Source organism: Dendrobates tinctorius, unplaced genomic scaffold (assembly GCF_039654945.1).
Source record: "Dendrobates tinctorius isolate UK_male_01 unplaced genomic scaffold, ASM3965494v1 ptg000063l, whole genome shotgun sequence".
NCBI classification, from domain to species: Eukaryota; Metazoa; Chordata; class Amphibia; order Anura; family Dendrobatidae; genus Dendrobates; species Dendrobates tinctorius.
Genome location: NW_027361731.1, coordinates 23,051,561 through 23,071,864, shown reverse-complemented (window position 1 = coordinate 23,071,864; position 20,304 = coordinate 23,051,561). Strand labels below are relative to the sequence as shown.

The 20,304-nt window shown below is 48.5% G+C and overlaps 2 protein-coding genes across 3 annotated transcripts in view; one reads left to right on the top strand and one right to left on the bottom strand.

The window, feature by feature from the left end:
* Nucleotides 1-1,049: 1,049 nt before the first annotated feature.
* Nucleotides 1,050-20,068, bottom strand: LOC141094305 (E3 ubiquitin/ISG15 ligase TRIM25-like). 2 transcript variants are annotated; one of them, XM_073580141.1, is made up of 2 exons: nucleotides 19,940-20,068; nucleotides 1,050-5,847 (listed from the first exon to the last, which is right to left on the bottom strand). In XM_073580141.1, exon 2 carries the CDS (start codon nucleotides 5,632-5,634, stop codon nucleotides 4,051-4,053), a length of 1,584 nt encoding a protein of 527 aa, XP_073436242.1. In that variant the 5' UTR covers nucleotides 5,635-5,847; nucleotides 19,940-20,068; the 3' UTR covers nucleotides 1,050-4,050. The 2 variants fall into 2 exon arrangements, with proteins under 2 accessions (XP_073436242.1, XP_073436241.1); XM_073580140.1 differs by lacking the exon at nucleotides 19,940-20,068 and adding an exon at nucleotides 15,610-16,083.
* TBCD (tubulin folding cofactor D) overlaps nucleotides 19,876-20,304 on the top strand; it is a 148,234-nt gene continuing 147,805 nt past the window's right edge. The window contains exon 1 of the mRNA XM_073579958.1: nucleotides 19,876-20,129. The gene's annotated coding sequence lies outside the window, so the exon portion shown is untranslated. The remainder of the gene's footprint in view (nucleotides 20,130-20,304) is intronic.

Here is a 20,304-nt window from a genome sequence, read left to right as displayed (position 1 = left end):
CAAAGTTCAAACAACTAAACTTTGACTTCTTTTATATTGGGACAAAGAACAATAGCACATCTGTGCAGTGTATAGGGCATCTTATCAGTACACCCCTTCAGAGTCTAAGGTGGGTCTGACCATGAGCTAAATGTGTTGGAACATAAAAGGCAGATAGTAAAAAAAAAATAAATATATGCATCTGTTGTGAGGCAGTGACCGGTGTTATATGCGAGGGCCGCTATGTGTCCCCTACGATGCACACAGCGGCGTATTGAGGCCGCGGGAGTGAGTTGCTGTCACAGGCATAGCTGGGATTGCAATGCAAAATAAAAGTGTTGGTCTCGGGCAAACTATTTGCTCAAGGCAAATTTAAGAAAACCTGCCATGGGCTTTTATTTTAGAAGTGGACTACAGGATGGTAGTGTGGCGGTCAGTTTCCTTCCCGGCTGGGTTTTCCATGTGGCCTAAGGCCACAGGTTGCTTGTAAGAACCCTGCAGCAGAGGGTTGAGTGTGTCAGTTTGGTTAGCAAGCATGCAGAGTAGGAGGCTCTGCTTAGCTCTGCCTGTGTGAGGCAACACAGGTCCAAGCGGAGGCAAAAGCGTACACGGCGGTGCAGTCGCCCACGGCAACAAGTCTCGGTTGTGGACTGTCTGGTTTTCCAGCTGCGATCAGGATACTATATTGCTTTCTATTTGTGAATATGCTGATCATTGCCTGTCTGTCACATTGAACTACACTGTACATAAAAGCTACACAAGGGAAATGTATAGTCCTAGAGGTCGAAAAAAACCCAAATCTTTTGTTTTGGCCAACAAATCAAGTCTATATATCGTCATTTTTAAAGTGACATCATTGTAATAAATGAAGAGGTAATGATTTGGTTAATTCCAAAAATTGTAGTCAAGAGTTTTCCGCAGGTGTTCGAACCGTTTAAGAAGTTTTTCCAAGATGGATGTTTATCACCAATTTATAGACTAGGTAAATGTTAAGATAGATGTGGACCACATGCATCCCAAGCTCCCAAACACCAGGTAGGTGGTAGAGGACCCTCTAAATCAAACCATGATGCATGCAAATAAACTTTATTAAAGAGTAATTACAGCAGTATCGGTGGCCATGTTCGTTCACCATCGGCCCCAAATACTCTATGAAAATGCATTTCTGTGTAACTGGGGAGAGGAGCAGTTACCAGACACCTCTGGCACCACTTATCAGAAGAACAAACAAAAGGGTCACACCATGCTTTGACATCTTTAATGACAACTCTCCAGTGAAGGTATAATGGGTCCGATATTGTGGTGATACCGGACAAATAACTGATTTAAAGAAAAATATCTGATGCATCTTCGGGACTCAAAGAACAAAAAGTGATTCCACTCCAAAAAAAGTGAAAGCATACTAACTAAACTGAGAAACCAAACCTCATCCAATTAACGGTAAATAAATGGTGAGATATTGTCTCATTGTACATATATGGCAGCACCCTAAACACCACCACCAAGAATCAACCAAAGTAGTCAGAAATATAGACCTGTCAAGCTGCTAGTGACTAAACTCTAAAATTATAGAGAACAAATCAATTGCTAAAAAAAATGAATTAAATACCTTAAAACTCCTGTCACGGGGGCCAAGTTCAACTAAGGCTGTAATTCCCGGGGCCCCTGTGATGTCCCTATAACTAGGGAAAACCCTGTCTGACCCTCAACCCAGGGTTTTAGCTGAAGGTGCAAATGCCTGAGCCTCCGACCTTTCCTTATCTCCTGCTCAGCCCTGCACTTAACCCTCCACCCTCCACCCAGTGAGGAGACACACCACCAAAGCCCCTACACAAATAATGACAGACAGGGAGAACTTAAACTGCACTGCGCCGCACACACACAGGAATAAACAGTAATGTGAACAGGGCACAACTAAACACAAATATGGGAAGGAGAAAGGATAACGACGGATCATACGACACCAGATACGAATCTCTCTCTCTGCAACACCTCCACTCCAGACCGGAACCACTTGGTATGAAAACACAAGCTATAATCGGCGACGCCCATATGCCAGTATGACTATTTAAAGACCGTGGGCGTGACTAACCTTCCAACCTGGTCTCCAGCAGGATTAACCCCCGAGAGCCTGAAGATCAAGCTGGCACCCGAGGCTATAGTGGCTGGAGGTGGAACTACCTCTGCCTGCCGGACGCTGTGGTGTGAACAGCGTCCGACATGACAACTACCTGATCCTGAAACTTTTTCCGTTTTTGCTCTGCGTCGCACCATTGCAGATATTCACATTTGATTCTTCTGCAGCGCACTGTGTGTAATCTCTGCTTTACAGTTCAACTGGGCAGTTCTTCAGAGCCTTCTATAGGGGCATGCGCTTTCATTCCTCCCAGATGCTCTGTCTCTGATAAGATCCCTAAATCAACTGCCAAGCTGTGATTAGAAGTCTGGGAGGGGTGAAAGTGCAGGTTCCCCAAAGAAGATTATGAAAAACCGCCCAGCTGAACTGCAAAGCAGAGATGTCACGGTGCCACTGGCCCTGCGTGACGCGAGGATCGGTCGGTCACCAAACAACAAAACAAGGGGACACCGGGGACACAATTACAATGGTGGGCCCTTCAATAGGGAACGGGGAAGTGGACACCTCCTGCACTCTCCTAAGGAAGAGCCCTGAACTCTCCTCACATTCCCTATACAGGTTCTTTCAACCTGTCGCTGACCAGGATACCTAGGTCCCTCACTTTCCCTGCACCTATCCCTTATTAGGGAACTGGCAAGTGCGGACACTGGTCCTACCGCTGTACTAATAAGACACCAGGGAAAATAACAGACAGGGAAAAACAACACTTTGCTTGCTCTACAGTCATGCACCTGACGGCAGAGTAAGGCACGCGCCGAACTCCGCTTCCAGCAGGATAACCACTGCTCCAGATCAGCTGCAAACACCACTGCTCAAGGTAGCTTCTCTCTTCAGCACGGTTGGCTTCCAAATGACCAGTATTACCAACAGTGAGCTACAGCACCTGATGACTTTTTATAGGAAGGAAGGGGGTGGTCACCACCTGCTAATTAAATATGTAGTAACACCAGCGGCCATCGGGGGGGGGGGGGACCCAGCAGCAGACTCACTAAACTTGTAGTAACACCAGCGGCCACCGGTGGGGAAAACCCCAGAAGCAGACTCCCTAAACTTGTTGTAACACCAGCGGCCACCGGGGGGCAAAAACCCATATTAACCCCCAAGGGCCTGAAAGGAAAAAGGTTTATAAAAGAGAATCCAGACTCTGACACAGATCCAAAAATGGATTGTGACAAGAGATTTCACATAGTGTGCTCCAGAAGAAACAAATGTGAATGACTCTGCAATGGAGCGACACAGTGCAAAACGGAAAAGAGCGGCAGAAATAGGGGAGCTCAGGGATTTTTTTTTTGCAAGGTGTCTAACTCAATTGTTGGAGCAAGGGACATGTCCTCTTTAAGGTCAAAGCATTGCTACCCTTTTGCTTGTTAGTGTAGAGCAATTACAGACTTGTAATTCAAGGTCGGACAACCCCCTTAAATGTGTAATCACTTTGTTTTCTGCTGTATAGATCCCTGCTGATTCTGTAACAGGGACCCAAAAGTGCCATAGTGAGTATGTGTGACCACCACTCCTATAGACAATGGTCGCACATGCTCACTACTGCTCCATTCACATAGGATACTTTAGGATCTGCCATCTCAGTGGTAAGACCCCCAGCGACCATGTCGATAGGTATATATCAGGTTTATGAAAAACAATATCAACAATCTAAGATATCCACTTATAAGTCACACCAGATGATGGCATCATTGGGTGTCCATTTCTTCCATTGATGGAAATCTCAAGCGATCTCTCCGACTTCAATGGTAACGTTGAGGGTTAGTATCACTTCTGTGTTGCTAGTAATGGGCATCTCAGCCTAATTCTTGGGGTTTCAGTCTCTTCACAAAGTGTGGGGTACCTTTGGGATTTCGTAGTGTCGAACTTACCACTGATGGGATCTTCAGTGTGAAAATTTTAGTAGTCCTGAACTCTATAATGCAGCCTTCCATCTAGCTCCTGATCGCCACCCATTCAGTCCATATGTACAAGGCAGCATGAAGGGGTTCGGTAAAAGCAGCAATGAAAGTATGCAGGTGTTTAACCGGCTCACATAGCTCGTAAAAGGACAACTGTCCAGCCTCGTAATCCAGGTATATCACTAACCTTTGACTGGAAAACTTGCAAGGCAAATGGATAATCTTGCCGTGATGCATAACTGAATAATGGTGCTTCTTTGACTTGGATCTGGATATACACCAGGACTTCTCGTTGTTCCCAATGTACGACTCGTCTCCTTTTCTGCCTATACTAGGGTAACACACCCCAATCATCCAGTACCCTGATTTGCTAACTTCAAGTTCCCAGAAATGGCGGCCTGACGAAAAGGTTCTGGTGCTCAAAACCTGACAATCCTCAAACCTCTCGGGAGATTCTGGATGTTTTTGATTACTCAAATAACGAGCGGTTTTCAGGTCGCTTGAGATACAAACGTCTCTGGCGACTGTGTTGATATCTAGCAGGAGGTCCGAAACCTCCACAATGTGGAGACCTTTCTTGAAATGTGCCACTATATCTGCCAAGCCTGTATGTAATGTCATGGAGGTTAAATTTTTATCCAGATCACCCACATATTCAGACGATTTTCTCTCTTTTTTTTGGTCTTCGTTAACTTTTTCAGCAGCTCCACATAAATTATACTTCTCAGATTCATATTCTTGGAGGAGAGCTAATGGATCTGCCAGGAGACACAGCTCCTCAATGTGGGAAATCTCTCTGGACAACTCGTCCTTCTGCGATTCGAGCTGCCGGATTAGCTCAGAGACTGAAGTTTCCACCTGAACCATCTGTCTGGAGATCTCACCTAAAACTTTTTGTTCCAGCTCTACAAGAAGCTTCCCAATCTCTCTAAACAGTAAGTTGACCCTCTCCGATTCTCGGGAAGCCTTCTTTTTTACTTTCTGTTTTTGGTCTTCTAGGTTTTGGACTTGTTTCTCAGTCTCCACTTGCTTTGAGGTCAGTTTCTCCAAGACATTTCGGAGTTTCATTCTCTTTTTTTCAGATGCCTCGTCTATTGGTTCTACATCGTGTCCTTTGTGTTTTCCGACTAGGCAGCAGGTGACACAGATGCAGGTGGAGTCTTCGGTGCAGAAGTACTCCAGGATCTTCGTACGTGTAGAACATTTTCTATTCTCCAGAGTTGTGATGGGTTCCACTAAGACATGATTGTTTGACTTGCTGTGTTTTTTTAAGTGTTTGTCACATAAAGAAACTTCACAATGTAGGCAAGTTTTAATGGCAGGTATGGAGGACTCACAGTAAGTGCACAAGATGCCACAAGTTTCTTCAACCTCCTGTTTAGACTGGAAACTCTGAGCTATGTTACGGAGTGCTATGGTTTTGTGCAACGCTGGACGCTCTGGAAACTCGGTTCTGCAGTCAGGACAGGAGTAAACACCGGATGCCTCCTGAGTAAGCAGTACACGGTCAATACAGACCCAGCAGAAGTTGTGGCCACATCTCAGGGTGACTGGATCTGTGTAGATGTTTAGGCAGATTGAGCAGTTCAGTTCTTCTCGGAAATCAGCAAATGCCATTGTCAGCACAGTATCGAGCTTGTCCAAGTGTCAAAGAAAACTTATGAGACTTGTCGATGCAATCGTAGCACAATTCAGTCCTGTAGGATGTATCCAAGATTGTTTACATGACCGTTGACGCAAGACTCGACAGCTCTGGCTCCTGTTCGTTCTTCAGCTGCGTACTCATACAGCTGCGGCAATTCTCCCGTACACAATCCTGAGTAGCCAGACCTGAAATAACAATTCCTGATTAAAATGATCTGCAAACAACAAGTCATTAACAGCCAACAGCAGTCTTAGTATCACGTTAAGGCCTCTTTCACACACCGATATTTCCGGTACTGGCAAAATCAGTGCACGGGATATCAATGTCTGTGTAATACTTGTGACATGCGTGTGCCACATCAGTATCACACGTACCAGCGCCCGGGAAACAGCAGTATGGTTTGTGCTGTTCCCTGGCGCATGGTGCTGAAGACGGCTCGCATCAATCTCCCCTGCTCTGCCAGCGATCAGCGCAAGCAGGGGAAAATGTTGAGAGTGGTATGCAACTGATAAGAGCAAGAGCAGGCAGCGGCTGATTGGAGTATTCATCAGCAGCTGCCTGCCCTATAAATAAATAATTTAAAAAACGGCACGGAGTCCCTCCATTTCTGACAACCAGCCAAGCTAAAGCAGACAGCTCTATTCTCAGGCTGGTAAGGGGCAATGGATATTGACCACCCCAGCCTTAAAATAGCAGCCCGCAGCTGCCCAGAAAACGAGCATCTAATGGATGCGCCAATTCTGGCGCTTTGCCCGGCTCTTCCCACTTGCTCTGCAGCGGTGGTAAGTGGGGTAATATTTGTGGGGTTGATGTAATCTTTGTATTGTCCGGTGACATCAAGCCCAGGGCTTAGTAATGGCACTGTGGTGACCTCAGCACTGTGAGGAAAAAGTCAGCGGCCACCTCAGTAGTCAGACGCAACGCCTCTTCTGATTAATATATCTGGCACGATGTCATCTTTACAACCTAATATGCTCGACGCAAGTGGGCGAAGATTTACATGGCCTGGCTCGGTAGCCAGGAACCACTGTGACATGTTTAAGAGGGTCAGGTAATCCTCATAGCTAAGGGTTTGTTACTATCGTGCCCGGTCTAGGTTACACAAGTAAACTAACCTAATAGCAGCCCCTACCATAAGGACACTGTAAAGACCCCCATACACATTAAATTTAAGTCATCCGATCCCCCCACAATTTCACAGTGACCATCAAATGTGGGGAAAATAATGAAACCGAGTAGTCTGAAATTTTTGTGACTTCTAAGGACGCAATGATCAGTCATACGTCATCCGCCATACCTGTAGGCCGTAAGGGCTTGTTCACACACTGAGTATTTGCAGTGGGTTTTTCTGTGAGAACTGTATGGAGTGGTGTTAGGTGCTGAGCCCGCTCTATACAGCATGGGTGCCTCCTGTGTTATACAGACGTCACTGTGGAGTAACTGCTAGCTATCTCGGATCACAACAGTTTGACTTCTTAGATGCCGCCTTCCGTGACAAAATAGGAAGGGGTAATCACTTCTGATTCCCATAGACCCCACATGTAACACGATCGAGGGATGCGAATGGTTGTCATGGCAGTCAAGGGCCTACTTAAAAAAAAAAAAAAGAATCATACCTTATACAGTGGAACAGATGCTCTTCAAGAGGCCTAGCTGCAATAGCTGGCTCAGGTTATAGGTAGGTCGTGGCTGTATAACACAGCCGGCAACTGACTGGTATGGAAAGGGCTCATCTTCACAGTCAACTTCAAACATCTCGCATGTCACAGGTCACTAAAGAGTTAAAACCACCTGCATAATACTGTGCTTATTTTGCCTCCTAGCCAGGCCAGGTCTCCCCCTGTGAAGCCATCCTGTTGTGTCTGGCACATTGGCAGCAGGTTATCCTCTAGAGTTGGGCCATGACCTGGCTACAAAACCTCAGCGAGTTCAATAACTGTTGTGAATTCGCTTTCTGGCCTACCTCTGGTTACTAGTGAAGGTTGTGGAGCTGGTTGTATTGACAGAGGGGTCGCGAGTTCTCTTTCCGGGCTCCCTCTGGTGGTTACAGGAGGTAATGGAGCTGATCTAATTAACAGAGGCCAGCCACCTGATAATGAGGAGGACGATTGGACTTCTGGAGTTTTTGACTGGATTTAAGACAGCTCACTCACTCTAGCCCTGCTGGTGATTTTTTCCTGCCTCCTGAGGTCTTAGTTTCCAGTTCAGCCCCTGCATGCTCAAGCTAAGTGTTGTTTGCTATAGTTCACATTTGATTTGGTTTTGTCTATTCAGTTTTGTGTGGTCAGCCAGTCCCGGCTGGGGCTGTGCTGAATTTCCATCCTTATGTTACTGCTTGTGCCAGTTTGTTTTTGTCCCTTATTAGATTGGCCTCTTTTTGCTCTGCTTTCAGAATATGCCAGAGTGCTGATATAGTGGGCGAAGTCTAGTGACTTCAGTATTTTCTATCAGACATGTTGGACATTTTTTGCAGGGTTTTTTGCGTGATTGCAGACAGTGTCTTTCCTTTCCTGTCCTGCTCCATGGCTACTGCTAGTTGTGTGGATAGGATCAGGGGTCTGCAATCCGCTTAGTTACCAACCTCACTGGTTTTCTGTGGCTTAGCTTGGTCTTGTTTTCCTCCTCGGTGACCCAATCATAACAGAATCACCAGCCTAAACCGCAGATTCTAGGGTACTCAAAAGTAGGAGAGAATTTCTTGCCTTGAAGCCTAACTCATCGGGGAGTTCTGTGCAGCAGGTTAAAATTGTCATCTCCTTGCTACACGGCGATCCACAGGATTGGGCTTTTTCTCTGACACCTGGAAATCCTATTCTGACTAATGTGGACGCATTTTTTCAAGCCTTGGGGTTGTTATATGATGAACATAATGCTATTGATCAAGCTGAGAAAATTCTATTGGCATTGAACCAGGGTCAGGATTCTGCAAAAGTGTCAAAAATTCCAAAAGTGGGCAGTCCTTACTACATGGAATGATAGTGCCTTGGCAGCTCTCTTTCGGATAGGTTTATGAGAAACCGTAAAAGATGTTATGGTGGGATTTCCTGTTCCCTCTGGTCTTGATGATTCTATGTCATTAGCCATTCAAGTTGATCGGCGTTTACGTGAATGTAAAACTACACGAGAGGTGTTGCCACCTTTTGAACAAACGTCTGAACCTATGCAATGTGATAGGGTTTCGTCTAGGGCGCAACATCAGGAGTTTAGAAGGCGTAATAAGCTGTGTTTTTTCTGTGGAGACGCCTCTCATACTATTTCTGTCTACCCTAAACAAGAGAACATTTTGTGCACACATTTGCGGTGGGCAGTGTACAACCTAAGTTCCTTTTGGCAATTACTCTGATCTGCTCCTTATCCACATTTTCCGCTAAGGCTTTTGTAGATTCAGGAGCAGCTTTGAATCTGATGGATTTGGACTTTGCTAAACGTTGTGGTTTTCCCGTGATACCCCTGCGGACTCCTATCCCTTTGAGGGGTATTGATGCTACTCCTTTGGCGGAGAATAAACCCGAGTTTTGGACCCAGGTGGTAATGCGGGTCGCCCTGGACCACCAAGAAAATTGTAAATTTTTGGTGCTGCACAATTTGCATGATACTATTGTTCTGGGTTTTCCCTGGTTGCAAACTCATAATCCTGTTTTGGATTGGAAATCTGTGTCTGTGGCGAGTTGGGGTTGTCGGTGTGCTCTTGGTGACACTCCTGTTTTCTCCACCTCCCCCCAGTCAGTCTCATGATATTCCTGATTTGGCTGATTTTTCTGATGTATTTAGTGAGTGTAAGTCTGTGTCTTTGCCTCCTCATAAGAGTTATGACTGTGCAATTGAGTTAATGCCCGGGTGTAAATTTCCCAAGGGTCGGCTTTTCAACTTATTGGTACCCGAACATGATGCTATGCGATCTTATATCAAGGAGTCGTTGGAGAAAGGTCATATTAGACCATCCTCTTCACCCTTAGGTGCTGGGTTTTTTTTGTGACCAAGAAAGATGGTTCATTAAGGCCTTGTATTGACTATCGTTCCCTTAACAAAATCACTGTTAAATATCAGTACCCGTTACCCCTGATTTCTGACTTATTTTCCAGAGTTAAAAGTCCATGCTGGTTTACCAAGCTTGACCTCAGGGGGGCGTATAATCTTATTCGCATCAAGCATGGGGATGAATGGAAGACGGCGTTCAATACTCCAGAGGGACATTTTGAGTACCTGGTGATGCCTTTTGGGCTCACTAATGCCCCTTCTGTCTTCCAATCCTTTATGAACTATATTTTCCGGGACTTTGTGGATAAGTTATCTGGATATTTTGATCTTTTCCAGTGATTGGGATTTTCATGTGGAACATGTCCGGACTGTGTTCCAGATTTTGAGGGAAAATTCCCTGTATGTTAAGGGATCGAAATGCCTCTTTGGTGTACAGAGGATTTCATTTTTGGGATTTATTTTGTCTCCGTCGGCTATTGAAATGGACCCGGCCAAGGTACAGGCCATTTATGATTGGGTTCAGCCGACTTCTTTGAAGGCTCTCCAGAAGTTTTTGGGTTTTGCCAATTTCTATCGTAAATTTGTAGGTAATTTTTCTGGTATTGTCAAACCACTGACTGATCTGACCAAGAAGGGCACTGATGTGGTGAATTGGTCTCCAGAGGCAGTCTCGGCATTTCAGGAGCTTATGCGGAGATTCACTTCTGCTCCGGTGCTACGGCAACCTGATGTCTCACTCCCATTTCAGGTGGAGGTAGATGCTTCTGAGATTCGTGCAGGAGCAGTTTTGTCCCAAAAAGACCCTGTGACTTCTAAGATGAATCCCTGTGCCTTCTTTTCTCGAAAATTCTCCCCATCTGAACGCAACTATGACATGGGGAATCGGGAATTGTTGGCCGTGAAATGGGCATTTGAAGAGTGGAGACATTGGTTGGAGGGAGCTAGACATCAAGTTGTGGTCCTCACCGACCACAAAAATTTGATTTATCTTGAATCGGCCAAACGCTTGAATCCTAGACAGGCTAGATGGGCCTTGTTTTTCACGCGTTTTAATTTTGTGATCTCTTTTCTTCCGGGCACTAAGAATGTTAAGGCGGATGCCCTTTCTAGGATTTTCTTTGCAGATTCTCTTATTGTGACCGAGCCTACTGCCATTCTAGGTGAGGGGGTAGTTCTTTCCGCCATCTCGCCCGATTTGAGACGTGCCCTGGAGGAATTTCAGGAGGACAAACCTGAGCGTTGCCCTATGGGAAAATTGTATGTTCCTGACCAGTGGAGCAAGAGAGTGATGTCTGAAATTCATTGCTCCGCGTTGGCTGGTCATCCAGGTATTTTTGGTACCAGAGATTTGGTGAGTCAGTCTTTTTGGTGGCCTGCCTTATCTCGTGATGTCAGGAATTTTGTGAAGTCCTGTGGGACTTGTTCTTGGTCTACAAATTTAAAAAACTGACCGTCTTGGTCTAAACCCTGTTCTCGTTCTAGTGGGTTGTTGATGCCCCTGCCGGTGCCCAAGAGGCCATGGACCCATATCTCAATGGATTTTATTTCTGATCTTCCTGTGTCTCAGAGAATGACTGTTATCTGGGTGATTTGTGATGGACCATCTTCGAAAATCTATCTTGTACCACTCCCAAAGTTGCCACCTTCTTCAGAGTTGGTGCCCTTGTTTTTACAACAGGTGGTTCGGTTGCATGGGATTCCTGAGAAGATTGTGTCGGACAGAGGAGTCCAGTTTGTTTAAAGATTTTGGAGAACTTTTTGTTCCAATCTAAGAATTCAGTTATCTTTCTCCTCTGCGTTTCATCCTCAGACCAATGGGCAGACTGAGAGAACAAACCAGACCTTGGAGTCCTATTTGAGATGTTTTATATCTGCTGATCAGGATGACTGGGTCTCATTTTTGCCCTTGGCCGAATTCGCGCTAAGCAATAGAGCTAATTCTGCCACTTTGATGTCGCCCTTTTTCTGTAACTTTGGGTTTCATCCTCGATTTTCTTCAGGGCAATTGGAATCTTCGACCTGCCCAAGTGTGGACACTGTGGTAGAGAGAATGCAGCAGATTTGGGACCAAGTGGTGGACAAGTTGTCCCTCTCTCAGGAAAAAGCCCAACGGTTTTCCAACCGGCATAGGACCATTGGTCCCCGGTTTAAAGTGGGTGATATGGTTTGGTTGTCGTCAAAGAATATTTATATTCACAAAATGCCCAAACCAGTTATTAACAACTAACACTGGGAAGTGTACCGTGACACAACAATTAACCTCTTTTGTGATCACCTCATTCTCAAATATCTGCAAGAAGTTTCCATGGTCAGGAAGCAAATGGTGAATACTATTCAAAATATTGCATAAATATCAGGGGAAATGCATTAAAATAAGCTTGCTCCATATCAAATACCAACTATCATCAGACATATATAAGTAAAGGAGCATTTCACCTACTGATACCTTACCAGCGCATGTACTTTAACCTGTTAATTCCCACCGGCTAGCCTAGATATTAAACATGTGTGACAAAAATTCACTACAACATACCAGCGATTTATGGTGCTTCCTGTGGCGTCCCTGATGCCCCGACACGTGTTTCGCAATGCTTCATCAAGGAGGCTTGATGAAGCATTGCGAAACACGTGTCGGGGCATCAGGGACGCCACAGGAAGCACCATAAATCGCTGGTATGTTGTAGTGAATTTTTGTCACACGTTTAATATCTAGGATAGCCGGTGGGAATTAACAGGTTAAAGTACATGCGCTGGTGAGGTTTCAGTAGGTGAAATGCTCCTTTACTTATATATGTCTGATGATAGTTGGTATTTGATATGGAGCAAGCTTATTTTAATGCATTTCCCCTGATATTTATGCAATATTTTGAATAGTATTCACCATTTGCTTCCTGACCATGATAATGTTGTTGTATGGTGGTTCTATGTTTGGTTGCTGTCTCTCACAAGTTGTTCGGCACCTTCTTTTTATGATTATAATATTGTGATATTTATAAATAAAGATGTTTTTTTAATGTACCATTGTGTGGAAACTTCTTGCAGATATTTGAGAATGAGGTGATCACAAAAGAGGTTAAGTCAAAGAATATTTCTATGAAGGTTGCGTCTCCAAAGTTCAAGCCAAGATTCATTGGACCTTATAAGATTTTGGAGATTCCTAATCCTGTTTCTTTTTGATTGGCTCTTCCTGTTACGTTTAAGATCCATAACGTGTTTCATAAATCTCTGTTGAAGAGGTTTGTGGAGCCAGTAGTTCCTATGGCGGCACCTCCTGACCCTGTATTGGTTAAAGGCAATGTGGAATATAAGGTAGAGAAAATATTGGATTCTCGTTTGGCTAGACGGAGACTTCAGTACTTGGTCAAATGGAAGGGTTATGGCCAGGAGGATAATTCTTGGTTATCCTCTAGAGTTGGGCCATGACCTGGCTACAAAACCTCAGCGAGTTCTATAACTGTTGTGAATTCGCTTTCTGGCCTACCTCTGGTTGCTAGTGAAGGTAGTGGAGCTGGTTGTATTGACAGAGGGGTCGCGAGTTCTCTTTCCGGGCTCCCTCTGGTGGTTACAGGAGGTAATGGAGCTGATCTAATTAACAGAGGCCAGCCACCTGATAATGAGGAGGACGATTGGACTTCTGGAGTTTTTGACTGGATTTAAAGACAGCTGACTCACTCTAGCCCTGCTGGTGATTTTTTTTCCTGCCTCCTGAGGTCTTAGCTTGAGCATGCAGGGGCTGAACTGGAAACTAAGTGTTGTTTGCTATAGTTCACATTTGATTTGGTTTTGTCTATTCAGTTTTGTGTGGTCAGCCAGCCCCGGCTGGGGCTATGCTGAATTTCCATCCTTATGTTACTGCTTGTGCCAGTTAGTTTTTGTCCCTTATTAGATTGGCCTCTTTTTGCTCTGCTTTCAGACTATGCCAGAGTGCTGATATAGTGGGCGAAGTCTAGTGACTTCAGTATTTTCTATCAGACGTGTTGGACATTTTTTGGAGGGTTTTTTGCGTGATTGCAGACAGTGTCTTTCCTTTCCTGTCCTGTCTAGTTAGTGTGGGCCCCATCGTTTGCTCAGCCTATTTTCCGATCTGCGTTTGTGTTTTCATCTTGTCTCACCGACAATATATGTTTGGGGGCTATATATTCCTTTGGGGCAGTTTAGATTTCCCCTTTCTTGCTTTAGGCTTATTTAGTTCTCCGGCTGTGTCGAGGCGTCTAGAATCATCGTAGGTACGCTCCACGGCTACTGCTAGTTGTGTGGATAGGATCAGGGGTCTGCAATCCGCTTAGTTACCAACCTCTCTGGTGGTTTTCTGTGGCTTACCTTGGTATTGTTTTCCTCCTCGGTGACCCAATCATAACAATAACCCTCAGACATTGTTTTGCTACCGATCCCTGCTCTTCTGTCTCCAGACGAGGCGTGGACAAAACAGTTGTTTCCCTCCTCTGTAAACACACCCGCCCTCTGCTGGTGACTGACCAGCAGTGCCACGAAGCAGGTTTACACTTTGTACTATGTTCAACAGCGAAAGCTAATAAGTTTCATGTGTAGGGTCATGTGACCATAACAGTGTGCTGTATACTGGGAACACCCCACAGGAGCCGCCGTATACCGGGAACACCTCACAGGAGCCGGCGTACACCGGCAACACCCCACAGGAGCCGCCGTATAGCAGGAACACCCCACAGGATCAACCATATACCGGGAACACCCCACAGGAGACGGTGCATACAGGGACCAACCCACAGGATATGGTGTATACCGGGAACACCCCACAGGATCAACCATATACCGGGAATACCCCACAGGACTGACCATATAGCGAGAACACCCCAACAACTAACAGCAGTCATCTTGGTTTCACCGTAAAGTGGTTGGACTCTAACAACTTTGCTTCCTCTCAGTTAGGTTCTCTGCTCCTGTCCTGAAAATGGTGGCTGACATGACGTGACATGTCCTCCAGCCACTTACAACCCCACAGACTGCGCATGCGCTAATTCATGGACTCTCTACGATTCTCTGGACACGTTCATCAGAAACTTCCATGTCAACCAACTGAGCATGCGCCAGTTTCTGGTTGTTTGGTACCTGCGCATGTGCAAATGAAATGAATCGGTCAACTTACAACCAAGCTTTCATCTGCACCTGCGCAGGTCCTGGACGTCCAGTAATGTACACATGCACCGCGTGTTTTGATAGTGGTTCACAGTACTCCATCTGCATCAAATTCTCAGGAATGGAGCAAGAGGATGCTTCGCTATCAAGGTGTTGTGAGAAGACATTATAAAGCAGAGTTAGGCAAAAAGATTAGTAGGATCCTGGTCCAGCGGCCACCTCAGTAGTCGGACTCAAGGCCTCTTCTGATTAGTACGTCTGACACGATGTCATCTTTAAAACTTAATACACACGACATAAGCAGACAACGGTTTGCATGGCCTGATCGGGTAGTCAGGAACTACTGTGGCATGTTTATGGGGGTCAGGCTGTGGGTTTGTTACTATTGTACCCGGTCTAGGTGGCACAAGTAAACTAATAGCAGCTCCTAACATAGGGACACTGTATAGACCCCATACACATTGGATTGAAGTCATCCCATCCCCACAGTGACAAGGTGACCATCTAATGTGGCAGAGCTATGGATATCAGGGAGTCTGAACGTTTTGTGACTCCTAAGGACGCACTGATTAGTCTTTGGCGATATACGCCATACATGTAGGTCGTAAAGGCTTGTTCACACACTAAGTATTTGCAGTGGGTTCTTCTGTGAGAACTGTATGGAGTGGTCTTAGGTGCTGAGCCCACTCTATACAGCTGTACAATACTGTTTTGCCTCCTGGCCAGGCCAGATCTCCCCCTGTGAGGGCGTCCCGTTGTGTCTGGCACATTGGCAGCAGGTTATCCTCTAGAGTTGGGCCAGAACCTGGCTACGAAACCTCAGCGAGTTCTATAACCCTCAGACATTGTTTTCCTACCTGTCCTTGCTCTTCTGTCTCCAGACGAGGCGTGGAGCGGACATAACATTAAGTTTCAGTTTCCATACCCTGAAAACTACAATTCCCATCATTCCTTTCCCTGCTCTGTAAACACGCCCTCCCTCTGCTGGTGACTGACCGGCAGTGCCATGAAGCAGGTTTACACATTGTACTACGTTCAACAGCGAAAGTTAATACATTTCATGTGTAGGGTAATGTGACCACATCAGTGTACCGTATACCGGGAACACTCACATGAGCCTCCGTATATGGGAACACCCCACATGAGCCGCCGTATACCGGGTACACCCCACAGGAGCCGCCGTATACCGGGAACACCCCACAGGAGCCTCCGTATATCGGGAACACCCCACAGGAGTCGCCGTATACCGGGTACACCCCACAGGAGCCTCCTTATACCGGGAACACACCACAGGAGCTGCCTTATACCGGGAACACACCACAGGAGCCTCCGTATACCGGGAACACCCCACAGGAGCCGCCGTATATCGGGAACACCCCACAGGAGCCACCGTATACCGGGTACACCCCACAGGAGCCTCCGTATACCGGGAACACACCACAGGAGCCTCCGTATACCGGGAACACCCCACAGGAGCCGCCGTATAGCAGGAACACACCACAGGAGCCGCCGTATACCGGGAACACACCACAGGAGCTGCCTTATACCGGGAACACACCACAGGAGCCTCCGTATACCGGGAACACCCCACAGGAGCCTCTGTATACCGGGAACACCCCACAGGAGCCGCCGTATAGCAGGAACACACCACAGGAGCCTCCGTATACCGGGAACACACCACAGGAGCTGCCTTATACCGGGAACACACCACAGGAGCCGCCGTATACCGGGAACACACCACAAGAGCCTCCGTATACCGGGAACACACCACAGGAGCTGCCTTATACCGGGAACACACCACAGGAGCCGCCGTATACCGGGAACACACCACAGGAGCCTCCGTATACCGGGAACACACCACAGGAGCTGTTGTGTACCGGTGTGACAGGCCAGACTAACCCCCCGCCCAGAATATACCCAGGGTTACAGTGGCTTAGGCCAGATTATACCCCTCTGGGTCAGAATATACCTCAGCTGCTGTAGATCAGATTTTTCAGGTTTATCAGAACCATTGAGTGATACAATAACGGGGCTCCAGGCAGCACACGGGGGGGGGCAGAGACAGCGAATGTGACCCAGACAGCGAACTTGGCTCCAGGCAGCACACGGGGGGCAAAGACAGCATATGGGGTCCCAGGCAGTGCACAGATGTGCAGAGACAGCGCACGGGGAACCAGGCAGCGCACAGGATTGAGTTATATACTCAAGAACGGGGGACCACACAGCGCACAGGGGGGCAGAGACAGCGCACAGGGGCCCTGTGCGCTGTCTCTTCGCCCCCTGTGCGCTGCCTGGGGCCCCATGCGCGTTCTCTACCCCACTGTGCGCTGCCTGGGGCCCTGTTATTAAGTACCATATCACGAAACAATCACTGACCTCAAGGAGACCAGTCAAAGAAAACACTGCGACAGCCGGCAAAGGCGCTCAATCAGTGAAATCCTAGGTGCTTTGCTCCCTGGGAAATACAAATATAGTGTGAAAAATCTGATCTACAGCAGCTGGGTTATATTCTGGCCCAGAGGGGTATAAACTGACCTAGGCCACTTTAACCCCGGGTATATTCTGACCGGTTACACTGGGAACACCCCACACGAGCTGCAGAACAGACCGTATAGCAGGAACGCCTCACAGGACAGACCGTATACCGGGAACAGCCCACAGGACAGACCGTATACCGGGAACAGCCCACAGGACAGACCGTATACCGGGAACGCCCCACAGGACAGACCGTATACCGGGAACGCCCCACAGGACAGACCGTATACCGGGAACGCCCCACAGGACAGACCGTACACCGGGAACGCCCCACAGGACAGACCGTACACCGGGAACGCCCCACAGGACAGACCGTATACCGGGAACAGCCCACAGGACAGACCGTATACCGGGAACAGCCCACAGGACAGACCGTACACCGGGAACGCCCCACAGGACAGACCGTACACCGGGAACGCCCCACAGGACAGACCGTACACCGGGAACGCCCCACAGGACAGACCGTACACCGGGAACGCCCCACAGGACAGACCGTATACCGGGAACGCCCCACAGGACAGAGCGTATACCGGGAACGCCCCACAGGACAGACCGTATACCGGGAACGCCCCACAGGACAGAGCGTATACCGGGAACAGCCCACAGGACAGAGCGTATACCGGGAACAGCCCACAGGACAGAGCGTATACCGGGAACAGCCCACAGGACAGACCGTATACCGGGAACAGCCCACAGGACAGACCGTATACCGGGAACAGCCCACAGGACAGACCGTATACCGGGAACAGCCCACAGGACATACCGTATACCGGGAACAGCCCACAGGACATACCGTATACCGGGAACAGCCCACAGGACATACCGTATACCGGGAACGCCCCACAGGACAGACCGTATACCGGGAACAGCCCACAGGACAGACCGTATACCGGGAACAGCCCACAGGACAGACCGTATACCGGGAACGCACCACAGGACATACCGTATACCGGGAACAGCCCACAGGACATACCGTATACCGGGAACGCCCCACAGGACAGACCGTATACCGGGAACAGCCCACAGGACAGACCGTATACCGGGAACAGCCCACAGGACAGACCGTATACCGGGAACGCCCCACAGGACAGACCGTATACCGGGAACAGCCCACAGGACAGACCGTATACCGGGAACAGCCCACAGGACAGACCGTATACCGGGAACAGCCCACAGGACAGACCGTATACCGGGAACAGCCCACAGGACAGACCGTATACCGGGAACAGCCCACAGGACAGACCGTATACCGGGAACAGCCCACAGGACAGACCGTATACCGGGAACAGCCCACAGGACAGACCGTATACCGGGAACAGCCCACAGGACAGACCGTATACCGGGAACAGCCCACAGGACAGACCGTATACCGGGAACGCCCCACAGGACATACCGTATACCGGGAACAGCCCACAGGACAGACCGTATACCGGGAACGCCCCACAGGACAGACCGTATACCGGGAACAGCCCACAGGACAGACCGTATACCGGGAACAGCCCACAGGACAGACCGTATACCGGGAACGCCCCACAGGACAGACCGTATACCGGGAACAGCCCACAGGACAGACCGTATACCGGGAACGCCCCACAGGACAGACCGTATACCGGGAACGCCCCACAGGACAGACCGTATACCGGGAACAGCCCACAGGACAGACCGTACACCGGGAACAGCCCACAGGACAGACCGTATACCGGGAACAGCCCACAGGACAGACCGTATACCGGGAACAGCCCACAGGACAGACCGTATACCGGGAACAGCCCACAGGACAGACCGTATACCGGGAACAGCCCACAGGACAGACCGTATACCGGGAACAGCCCACAGGACAGACCGTATACCGGGAACAGCCCACAGGACAGACCGTATACCAGGAACAGCCCACAGGACAGACCGTATACCGGGAGCTCCCCACAGGACAGACCGTATACCGGGAGCTCCCCACAGGACAGACCGTATACCGGGAACAGCCCACAGGACAGACCGTACACCGGGAACAGCCCACAGGACAGACCGTATACCGGGAACAGCCCACAGGACAGACCGTATACCGGGAACAGCCCACAGGACAGACCGTATACCGGGAACAGCCCACAGGACAGACCGTATACCGGGAACAGCCCACAGGACAGACCGTATACCGGGAACAGCCCACAGGACAGACCGTATACCGGGAACGCCCCACAGGACAGACCGTATACCGGGAACAGCCCACAGGACAGACCGTATACCGGGAACGCCCCACAGGACAGACCGTATACCGGGAACGCCCCACAGGACAGACCGTATACCGGGAACGCCCCACAGGACAGACACTGTACTAAGGACACCCCACAATCTATAACTCCATACAGCTGACAGTATGCTGCTGAGGTGATGCCGTGCAGACGGCTCATTCTAGCTGAGCGCCCTCTCCCGTCAGTTACCGGAGCCGTACTCCTGAGCGGAGAAATCTCTTGACTACTCCCCTGTAGGGCACGAGGCCAACACCAACCAATCACGTTACAGATCTCATTTCTTAACACCAGTTGAAAAACTAACGAAGCTTCCTTATTGGTCGCTAGGGGCAACTGCTCCTAATCAGTCAGAAATGGAGCCAAAGAAGACAGCAAGCGGTGACGTCACCACAGCGTCTGCACGTACTTGCGGCTCCAGAGCTTATTAGAACGCTGTGATGCGCAGCCGCAGATATTTCCACTTTGCGCCAAGCTTTTCTGTCCCTCCTCACTGTCCGTAGTTGTCGCTCTGCCGCTGTCAGGGGCGCTAAGACACCGGCGAGTCACGTGGTGTGCAGCGATCCGCGACGAAACCAAGACACTGCGACCCTCCCCAGGTACGTACATAATGGACCCCCCCTCCGCTATATAAACCCTGTGTAGTGTGCCAGTGTCTCCACCCACAAGTGTCTGCAACGCCCTCTCTGCATTGTCTCCGTGCCCCCATCCTTCCCCGGCACGGCTGTGCATATACTGCTCTCCTCCTCCTCTTCCCCGGCCCGGCTGTGTATA

What these genes read in the sequence shown, in the direction of transcription:
- LOC141094305 (XM_073580141.1), bottom strand. Translation starts at nt 5,634, where the DNA reads ATGGCATTTGCTGATTTCCGAGAAGAACTGAACTGCTCAATCTGCCTA.